Source organism: Polyodon spathula, chromosome 11 (assembly GCF_017654505.1).
Source record: "Polyodon spathula isolate WHYD16114869_AA chromosome 11, ASM1765450v1, whole genome shotgun sequence".
NCBI classification, from domain to species: Eukaryota; Metazoa; Chordata; class Actinopteri; order Acipenseriformes; family Polyodontidae; genus Polyodon; species Polyodon spathula.
Window position 1 is genome coordinate 23,500,343 of NC_054544.1, and position 11,487 is coordinate 23,511,829.

General features: G+C 34.9%; 1 protein-coding gene across 4 annotated transcripts in view; it reads right to left on the reverse strand.

Annotated features, from left to right (window-relative positions):
* The window catches only part of LOC121323533 (glycophorin-C-like), a 50,309-nt gene extending 39,654 nt beyond the window's left edge, over positions 1-10,655 (reverse strand). For all 4 annotated transcript variants that reach the window (XR_005951147.1, XR_005951146.1, XR_005951145.1 and 1 more), the window contains exons 1-2: positions 10,433-10,655; positions 2,404-2,611 (exon numbers count right to left, since the gene is read on the reverse strand). Coding sequence is in view for 1 of the 4 variants with exons in the window: in XM_041264641.1 (XP_041120575.1) it covers positions 2,404-2,437 (34 nt within the window). In the remaining 3 variants the exon portion in view is untranslated. The remainder of the gene's footprint in view (positions 1-2,403; positions 2,612-10,432) is intronic.
* Positions 10,656-11,487: the final 832 nt, after the last annotated feature.

Below are 11,487 nucleotides of genomic sequence, written 5' to 3' on the forward strand. Positions count from 1 at the left end.
TCAAAAATTATTGTGTTCACCAAGACAGACAGACAGACAGACGAATATGACCACCACATAAGGGTCTCAATTTTTTTGGATAAACTGCATGGTGTAACATGATATAAAAATGATGTATATATCCAGGCAGGGTTTGGGATAGACCCTGTTTATCCCTGCTCCGGGCTGTCACAGGAAATCAGACTATCTAGACCTCTACAACACAGACACTAACATCTATTTCCCAGAAGCGGTAGATACAGTATAGCCCTATTTTAATAGCTCCTGCTTCCCATCCCCTGACAAGTGGAGCTGCAGGCAGTCACTGGGGAACTGAACATTTCTTCTATCACTGTAACTAACTTTAAACTGTAGCATTTAGAATAAAGCAGCTTGGTCAAGCAACGAGAGAGATAGCATCAGAGAGTTTCTTTTTTGCAAGGGCAAAGGCAAATTAAAAATAAAACAAAACTATCCTGTGCTAAATGTAATAGAACCCCCACCTGAGCCACCCTTACACTTGCATTCTCGCAGTTGTACATTTGGAACCAGGTGGTGTCCTGTTAAAAGTGACAAAAGTAACTGTACAGTACTCTCATTAAACTTATTGTTGAGACAGGATAAATAGCCTTCACATAAGTCAAAGTGAAATAAAGAAAGTGAGAATACTGTGTGCTACTGAGAGAAATCACATGTTTTAAGGATTAGTTATCAAAACTATACAGCGTATTGTAAAGTGCAGAAATGTACTTGTAATTTTTATTGTAATCTTTTGTATTCTGTATAAGAGCAGTAAGACACTGAGCACTGTCGCTTTAGGAGCATCACTTAAGCCTCATGTGGGTTGGCCATGTTGTTTGGTGATTAGAGAAGAAGGTTGGGTTATGGTTATGGTTATGGACCTGATGTACTTAGGTTCTGGGAATGAATATGTGTAAAAGTTTATTTTTCACTGAACTAAATATCCACAAATGTGTTACAAGGAGAAAGTAAATGTGTAGGGAAGCAGAGCTGGGATACAAGCAGTATGTGAGAGTTGCAACAACTCAATTATCATTTGTTAAAACCTGTTAAATATTGCTACAATATGTTATGTAATATACACAGCTGCCTTTTATATGACCCACACACAATAGTTATGGGTTGGCCTATCTTCGGAAATACGATGGAAATGGATACTGTTTTTACAGTCGCTAGAAACTAAACTGCCCCTTGGCTCTCTGCACTGATGTCTTATTCTTCTTCTTAAAAAAAAAAAAAAACCTTCTAAGTTTTTATACAGCCTAAAGCTGAAGGCCCTTTCCAAGTAAAGCAGCCACTATTAAAGGGTACCTGCAGCTTCTATTCCGAATAGTGAGTTTGAAGAGGTTTTGTATAAAGCATGTCTGGTTAGCAGTTGAACTCTGTCCTATGTTGTAAGTGTGAGGGTTAGGTGGGGTCCTAGTATTGTCCACAAGAAATGAATTCTTCTGTCAGTCTGGAGGAAATTTGACTTCTCGCTGTATTTCTATTACATTTTTTTAAAATGTTTTATGATATATAATTATTAGATTAATTATTAGCCATTACAGCCTTATTATTTAGCCTTGTAAGATAATTAGCCAGCAAGTGCCAGCTAAAAAAAATAAACAGAAAAATCAACTTTCATTCCGAAAAGTTGGACAAAACAACCAACAAAATCAACAGTTGTAAAATACCGTATTCGCATGGAATTATTATTATTATTATTATTATTATTATTATTATTATTATTATAACAATGATATTGTCATTGAAAATCCTTAAAGGAATTACAACCTTTTTATGTTCAGTTGGATGTTCATCATCATTCTTCTTCTTCTTCTTCTTCTTCTTCTTCTTCTTCTTCTTCTTCTTCTTCTTCTTCTTCTTCTTCTTCTTAGTAGTAGTAGTCGTAGTAGTTGTACTAGTAGTATTACTACGACTATTATGATTATTATCTTTTCTGAAGATTTTGAAATATGTTTCCTGTTCAAAATCACTGCTAAAAAAATGTTGCCATTCAAAATACAACTTGTATAATACTGTAGTTGGACCAGCAATACACACAGTACTGTTACTATAGAGTATACAAAATATTTTAGGTCCCCCACTTACAGCGTTTCTTCCAAACTCCACCTTAGAAGTAGGTATCATTCCACAAAACAAACACAGCATGGAAAAGAAACACCTCATCCTTGAAATATTATTTTGCAATGCTAACAGTAAAACACTGAAGGTGCCACTCTGTTTATTCTAAGAGTCAGCATTGAAACTGTGCTCTATATCACCACCAGAGTTCAGCTGTCAGTCCCTATTTTGACACACAAGACAACAAGCAGCCTCTTGTGACGATGTTTCTTAACAACAGAGTTCCCATAGCAGGTATATAGCTGCTTTATATGAAGAATGATGTCTTTTACTTACCAGGGGTCATAGTTGTATTATCATTTTCAGCCATATTGCAGTTTGACAGGGTCCCTGTATTCCTAGTATCTGGTGTCTAATGGAGCTCCTCTGCCACGGAAAGGGAGATTGAGTGGGACAGCTGCTTTGGGGGGAGAAAAGGAAGGCTTTGATACCTCTGGAGGGGAGATTCTTGTAGTCAGGATATTCTGTGGTGCAGTCTCACGCTCTACAAGTGGAAAAGGAAGCAAGCACATGTGTCATTCTCTGTCTGTCTCTTACTCACTTCAGAAGCCCACATGAGGAGGGGCCTAACTTCATTTAAAGGTTACAGTACCCCATACAGGATTTGTGATCTAGTCTTAGTAGTTATGATTGAATTAAATAGAAGTTGTTACCTTGTAAAAAAAAAAAAAAAACTGTAAAGAGATTTTAAAGATATCTACAAAAAGCCAAGTTAAAATAAAATAAATGGTTGTGCATTTAGCAAGTATAGCCACTCTGGGACCCAGATGGCGATATCTACCATAAAGTTCGGTTTGCATAAGATCATTGTAGGTTTTCTCTAACTTAATTCTAACTTGGCTGGAATAAGTACAGTGTATAAAACACCATTTAAATATAAATGATTGTGCTATACTAGAGCTTGAAAGCGCATGCATGCAATGACAAGGGTAAGCTTAGCCTTGGAAGGCCTGCTATAGGGGCAGTCAGATGACTTACCAGTTTGACAACTACATAGAGATTACACTGTAAGGATGCCAAAGTATTATATCATAAATAAGTTTAGGCCAATTTCAAGAAGCTTTTATATAAATTGTCTCCTATTTATGAAAGTATTTGCAGATGTTTCACACACATATTTAAATTGATCTTTGGAAATGATCTTTTATATTGTGTGTAGGTTTAGATGAGGACCAAAAGTCTTAAATTGATTCTGAGTGTTTATAAAGCAATGAGGCATAATGGGGTGTATGTAAATGCGCTTTTCAGTGATATCCCACAATACACACCCTAGTGTGCCATTTTGTGATTTTACAATAGCTATGATGTAATCTAACATTAAAAATAACAAACAAAAATAGGTTAAGAGAACCAAGATGATGTCCTGAGATGTCACCACAGCCATGAAGTCACATAGTCTTGTCACATTGTCTCTTGTTAAAGGAGAACTGTAAAGCAAATGACTATATAACCATTTCAATGGAAAACATATTAACTAAAGCTTTTGATGTATTTTCAGCCTCTCCAAATTAACATTGAATATACTGCAGCTCTCTTCTGTGACACTTTATGTGACGTCCTGTCACTGACTCACCTATAGTCACACAGTATTCTGTTGCACGTATGTCCTGTTCCTATATTACGTAGCCATTGTTTTGTTATGGTCGTCCCTTGTTGGTTTAAAGGCTTAGGCACACATAAATACATTTTGTTACTGTTTTTCCTTTTGTTATTTTTGCACCCAAAAGCTTTGCATTCTGACATAATTCACCCTGCTGGTGTTCACTGGTGTGGGTGGCTGTCAACGATGATGTAACAGGTGTTGCCAGAAAGACTCCAATATGGCAGTGGTCTGCATTTCCAGTTGACCCAGAAAGCTGACAAAAAATTGAAATACTGGTCAAATGCTTGAATTTTGAACAAAATTGGCGCATCGAGACATATGTGTTATGTATACAGAGCACTTAGAGAGCCTTGTTATTTTGAGTACTGTTCCCCTTTAAGAGGTACACGTAGTTTGGAAGTAAAGCTGTGCAACATGATTTCTGTTGTAACTGACAAAAGACGACTCAGGGACTACTAATTATCATGGAAAAAGAGCTGATGTTTTTGATTGTATCATACACAGAGATGACTCACACAAGATAGTGTACTGAAATTCAGATTTTACAAAACTAGTACCAAACATCTAAGTAATGTCATTGAAAGTCTCCTAAGCACAACTCCTAAGTTGTTTGTTTCTCAGTTTTGTACTGTTGCATTTTTATCTTTAAAAAAATAGAAGTTAGCTAATTAAAGACTGTAGTAAATGCTTTGCAAATAAGGCATATACTATAAAAAATGAAACAACACGACCATAACGTTTCTTTTTTTTTTTTTAAAGAGACCACACCTATTTTGTTGTAAGTTTCACACTCTTACAACTTTTAATACTTTCATACTTTTATTGTTAGCTCTTTAGAACAGACATGACAAGACCTACAATGCTACCAAAGGAACTGACATGTTAAGAAATGCTGTCACAGGAGCTTTAATACTTCAAAACCAAGCTCGGTGTCAGGGTAGGCCCTATAAGCTACAAATGGTATTATTGAGATACATTGTATACGTTTTACAATTACAAAATCATTAAAAATAAACATCCATTATTCATAGACAGTGCTAGAATGTAGAATGGAGATTAACACCAATAAACAGATGGATATACAAATAAAATACAACTAACCTGTTAAAATAATGGGAACATTTTTTGAGGTAATTTCATTATTCTTAAGTTTTTCAGAAACTAACTGCCAGATGGAACATTCCGTTTTAAAAGCAGTCTTAAAATTCTAGAACCTCCCTGATGCCCAGTGAGGCTTGCAGAATTGTGTGTGTGTGTGGTGTATTTCATCAATGTTCATGGCAGCCATCTTTAAACAGGTCATGTGACTAGGGGAAGCCCAGACTGTATACAATGCGTAATCATTTGTTTTTCACTTTTTAGAAAAAGATGTGTACTCCATTTACTAGGAGTCATTTTTGTTATCTAACACTATAGGTAGTTACAGAATTGAAAATGTAAGGTCATGTGTTGGTTGAGATCAAGACGACAGCTACTAAATTGATTAGGACTGTCAACCAAATAAGCACAAATCCAGTCCTATGGTATTACAGGTGTCATTAAATAATTAACCGACATATAAGGAGGGGAAATTGGTTCATTTTAGGTTATAGGGAAGAGGGTCCTCCATTAAATGTGCAGTTTTTTCCCATGGTAATCCTCTGCATTTATCATCTGCTTAATATGCTCAAGCATTTGGTTTGTGCATAACAGTTTTAAATTATCATTATGTTTTTCTCGTTTAATAATTGGTGTGCATAGCATGCATTCAAATGCTTGCATACCAGATAAAAGTACATATGGCAAACAACACATATAGGACTGGTCTTATCCCATATACAAGATTCCCACATCAAAAGCATAGCAAAGTGTAATAGAGCATAATGAAAGTCTGGTAAAGCACATATAAGCATAGTATGAGAGAGGGATGGTAAAGCATATTAAAGCCATAGAAAACCATGGTAAAGCAAGGTAAATGCATAATATAACCATGGGGAAAAGAAGACACTACTTTAGGTCAAAGAAACAGGATATTTGTTACACTTTTACTTCCTGGGTAAGTTCACCTCAGAAGTGTCTTCTGGGTCAAAGCTTGTTGAAAGTATCTCAGTCAATGGAGGAAGCAGCTCAACATTTGGTGTAATTTAACTACAATTGGATCATATATTCTGTGCCGAAGAAGAACAAAAATCTGATTAGAAAATGACAGGCAGGAAGCCCTTGAAGTGGTGGGAACAATTTCACTATCCAGATGAAATGACTAAGATCTGAAAGTATGACTTGGAAGCAAAAACACATACTCCCAGATATTATTTTTAAAAATGAAAATACATGTTTACTATACTATGTGTTTCTTTCCAAACTGCACATGTGAGACAGTTATAAAGAATACAAGTGCACAGCAGGTACGATTCATATACATGTTTTGTTAGCTACAATCACTTCAAAAGGAGAGTTCTGGAGCTGTCAGGCTCTGTGTTTTGCATCAGTGAAATGGTATCATGTCAAAGCATGGTCACCATTTGATAAGCAAGCAGCTGTACAATCTTTTTAACATTGGCATATCTATGCAAACCTGAAACATGCCTTCTCTTTATTCGATTGAATAATGAGGAGCTTTTTTTTCAAGAATTAAAATAACTGAATTCAATACATGCTTTCTGCTTATTCATTCTGAATACTGTACTACAGAGAGTACTAACTGTAAAGGTAGCAGCATTTGTTAGTTGATTTATTGTTCCTGGGCAGTGCTCTGGTTCATTAACCCATTTTTTTTTTAAAGGTAAACACTCATTTATAATTAATGAGGATCCCTCTTTATTTTAGTCACACATCAAAAACCTAGGAATCGAGGGCAGTGAATCAGTGAACTCTCTGAGATGAAAATCCTATATTCTATTAACTTGCCCTTGAAAATAATATAATTACAGATTTAACATTAAAACTGTACATTAAGGAGCTGATTATTAATGTTTTATACATGTTTTATAAACATATACTAGATGCTTAATAACTTTGTTATAGCATGTTAATAAAACACTGTAGATGGATTATAACCATGCAATAGCCATAGACAGAATTACAGTTTTATAAAGGGAACAGTTTACAGCCACCTATTCTACTTTGGGGTGTTTAACTATGCAATAGCCATAGATGTAATTGCATTTTTATAAAGAGGACAGTTTTTAGCCACTTATTGTACCTTGGGATATTTAAACGTAATTCTGTCTATGGCTATTGCATGTTTATATACCATCTATAATGCTTTATAAACCATTTGCAGTCCTACGTCGGACCAGGTCCGACATTACAATTTTCCCTTTCCAGTCCGATGTTGGACCCTGTCCGACATCATCAAAAAGATGTAAAGCACAGGTTTCTAGTTGTTTTTTCCCTCTGGAAAAAGCTGAGAAAACCTTTCAATGGCTGAGTGAGACCGATAGGAGCCGAATGAAGCCGAAAGAAAAAGAGTTTATCTGATAGCCCCATGCACCACAGAGATAATGCGGACATAAACAAAGGAGAAAGCTGCTTCTGCATCCAGCGTTCAAAGAATATCACAGAGATTTGCAGAGCTTTTTGAGATGTTATGGTAAATAAATAATGAATAAATAAATAAATAATGACTTGGATTGCATTATTGAGGAGTTTGGTGATAAAACAAATGATCAGGAGAGGATTTATCAGTATGCACGTCTATAAAGATCTATGTGAAAAATACAGTGAACAAGGGGTGGGGCTTGGCTGGGCATGCAGTACTTTGTCCTTTTGCGATTCAGTGCCTTTTAAACCTGTTTTACTCTGAAAAAAAAATATTTTAAACAACTCGTCTGAAAATAAATTGGACCTGACGCGCTTGACAAGCTCTGAATAAATGGACCACTAAGGGTTAACACTCTATAACATAGTTATAAAACATTGATTATATATTTCTAAAACATTAATAAGCAGCACCTTAATATAAATCCTTAACGAAGGACAACTTTATGATGTGCTCCTACAGACTAGAAATTCATTCATTTAAGTATAATGCATTCCACTTACTTGTGAAATGTATTGAATGAGGGGCCTGAGAGTTGTGAGAGCAAGAGGCTTGAGCGTTAAACCCCTGAATACATGCATAACACCACTTAAAACATTCACGAAAAGGAAGGGGAAATTCCCCTTTAAATATTAAAATTAAGGTAATTTTATGGAGAAAATGAAATGATTTGGTTTCATAGTGATAAGGGGCCGTGTTGTAGTTAATGTCAATGTACCACCAACAATGCATTAACCAACTTAGTGAACTATCAAACCATGAAACAATGGGATAGCTGTATACATCAGTCATCATTGCAAATTGTCACATTCTGTAGATAACATACTTTACATTCTATTTCCTTGTATTTAGGAAAGAACTGGAGTGTGAAACTTGTGCTACAAACTTTGAAATGTGTCATATAAATATTTCACTTTTAATCTGCCTATCAGGAAAAATAAGTTTGAGGTTGGCTGTCCCTGGATGTGATTGTGTTGTTAAACTATTCCATCTATGCCATTTCTTGTTTTCTTGTCTTCCAAACATGTGGGTAAACATGGCCAATAGCATACTTGATACTTTGAGTAAGAAGCCCCTATCAACATAAACAGGATATATTGTAAGTATTGTATATTATTTCAGGTCATGCATTCATTTCCTCACAGCAAACGTGTTGTTTGACACTGAAGCAGAATGTGTTATTCATTGTGTTCTGGACCATGGGAGCACTGCCTGAGGGAAAAGATCATGAAACTAAGGGAAAAGGCAGATTTATGCAACACATTGTACAACTTTATTTTAATTACATTACCTTTTAGAGAGGACATGCATGTTTCCTGTTTCTGGGAATGCTATATTCACAATGTATTCATAGAAATACACAAAACATTTTTTTTTTTTTTTTTTTTTGCAAACCCATAGTAAGGGTGCTTATTTACTCTTAATACACCAAACACTTACAATGCAAACAGGATAACTAAAAGACAACTAATGGAAAACTGCCTTTTATGGAAAAATAAAAAAAAAACAACAATGTGTAATTTTCAGTGATTACAGTTATGTCTGTAGTATACGGGTTAAAGAGCATTACACATGTACAATAATGACGTAGACTGTAGGCAACATAATGGTTGCTAGTGAGTGCTCTTACATTGTGTATACACAGTTCAGTAAAAAAGTATACAGTTCTATTGTTTAAACGCTTACATGAAATAGTGGTCTCTTTCATTTGCATTAAGCCTCCCGACTGCAATCACAAAGCATATAATAACAAGATACTACAGTATCCATTTTAATAATTACAGTAACTGCCTTCAAGAAAATATTTGTATGATATATATATATAGATATATATATAATATCAATAATATATCATATTTCGTTTAATGGTCCAGATTAACCAATAGGTCTGAATATTATTCTATGTATTACAGTCTAATTGTGTTCCCAGTAAAGCAAAGTACCTTTCATTTATTCTAGTATTAAGGCGGTAAGTAAAATAAATCAAAGGTCTCAGTACTGTAGTTACTCCTGCCAAGTTAGAACTATGGCCGGAGAAACTAATGTGACCCTCTATATAACACAAACTTTATAGGAAAACTATCATCACAACCCAGTAGTAGAATGCCAGTCTGTTTCTGTACAGAAAGAATAGAAGCACGCTAAAAGAGCAATGTTCTTCTATTGATGGTGTGCTAAAGGCTCAAGTAAATATACAGAATGTCGTAAAAAGCCAAGCACTCACCAAGTATCTGCTGTTAAGCTTATATATTTATTATTATAACATCATTATGAAAAAAACATTGAAGTGAATTCATGCATAAATGTGTTTCTGTACAGACCTAGAACACCACAAAACAAGATAATACCATGTTAATAGATATGTAGAAATATGTAGTCAAAAATGTTTTTGTTTTCCGTTCTTCTTGTTAAGCAGAGACATACAGTAAATGAAGATGGATATTGGCATCCTTATAGTGATTGAGATGAACTACGAAGTGCAATTTGAACTCTTAAACTATTACCCCCTCCTCCCCATGTTTTTTAGTTGATTGTTTTATTACCACCATGACCATTGGGGGTTATTAAACAAAGTTTCAATACAATAATAAAGCACAGATTTGGGGAGTCAGCATGGCCTAGTGATTTATAGTTTTGGCTCACACAGAGGAATGGATCCAGATCGCAGGACAGTCTTCATTTACAAAAGGTAAATGCTACCTAACAAGAGGTATATCCTGACCAAAACATTTCCCAGTTAGAATAAAGCAATCAGATATATGAAGATGACATATCTACCCAAGGGTTCAATTTTATAGTATACTGTATGCCTGATGCCTCCTTAATGGGCTTTTTTGTATATGTGATGTATTTGGTCAGACAGTATACAGCAGCAAAAGTTTAAGTAACACTTAATACAGCTTTTTATACAAATTAAAGCTATAATATACTGTATAAAACATATCAGTACTATATATGGACTTAAGTATATTATAGATATATATATATATATATATATATATATATATATATATATATCTATAATATAGCATATATATAATATCATATATGGCCAAACCGGTTTTACTTTTGGATCACCTACAATTTTAGTATTCGTAATTTAAAAAATAAAAAATGTAGATATATATCATTTTAATTGGTACTCTTAAGTGAAGCACTGCAAACAACAAAAAGTTACTCACCAGGTTTTCCAGAGCTAATCAAACTCCTGCTTTCCACAAATAAAATCCCCTTTGAACTTTGAAAGGAGGGATGTAAAGAACAGTAGTGCTCTGTAGAGCTGTTTATTCAGGTGACAGCCTTGCTATGTGCTAGAACTGTGTGCTGTTTATTGGGGTGCGCAGTACAGTTTTGGTTCCCTGTGAACTTTCAGCTTCTTGTCTGGATAAGTGTTTGGTCTGTTAGGCCAATAGCTCAATATGCCTCTCCCCTTCCATGCAAATTAGTTATAGCTGCCACAGTTGAGCGCCCAAGGGAGGGAGTGGAAGAGAGAGAAAGGGGGAGGTCTGTGTGCTCCACCAGAAGTGTGCTGTTGAAGGACGGTTGATACTAGTGTACTGTCACACAAAAGGAGCTGGGCCAGGTGGAATTCGATCAGGTGAGACTATAGACAAGTAAACAAATGTTTCCTTCAGGATGTTGATTAAAAAAAAAAAAAAAAAAAAAAAACTTTTGTCCAATTGTTTGTTGACTTTATAGTTTTACAATTAAAGTTTTGTGATTTAAGTGTTTAGAGTTATGGATAAACACATTTAAAAGCTCTGGAAGTATGTATTAAACAGACAGGGAAATATTCATCTGACATTTACCACCATGTGACTGTTATATCTCCCATGATTTTACTTATGTGCTCATTGGCAGAGATTATGTAATTTACAAGCATTTCAGACTCAAAAAACAAAACATCCATTTTGTTATCAAAATGGTGAACTTATTTTACTAATAACATTTTATACATATACTTTTTCAACATGTAAAACATTTATAAAACGCGAACAGCCTGATTTTCAGAAAGGGCACAAGGAAAAACAAGATGCCAAACACCTTTGCAACACCAGAAAAGTGTCAAACTGTATTTTCAAAAGTAATAAAAGTCAGTGGAGCAATAGAATTTTAAGGAACTTTGCACTTTCTGACACTACACTTGCATTACAGCTTGTTAAGCAATTGAAATTGTTAATTGGTTCTATTTTGCAAAAAAAAGGTGCAAAACACTGACGTCCCACTAAGTACACTG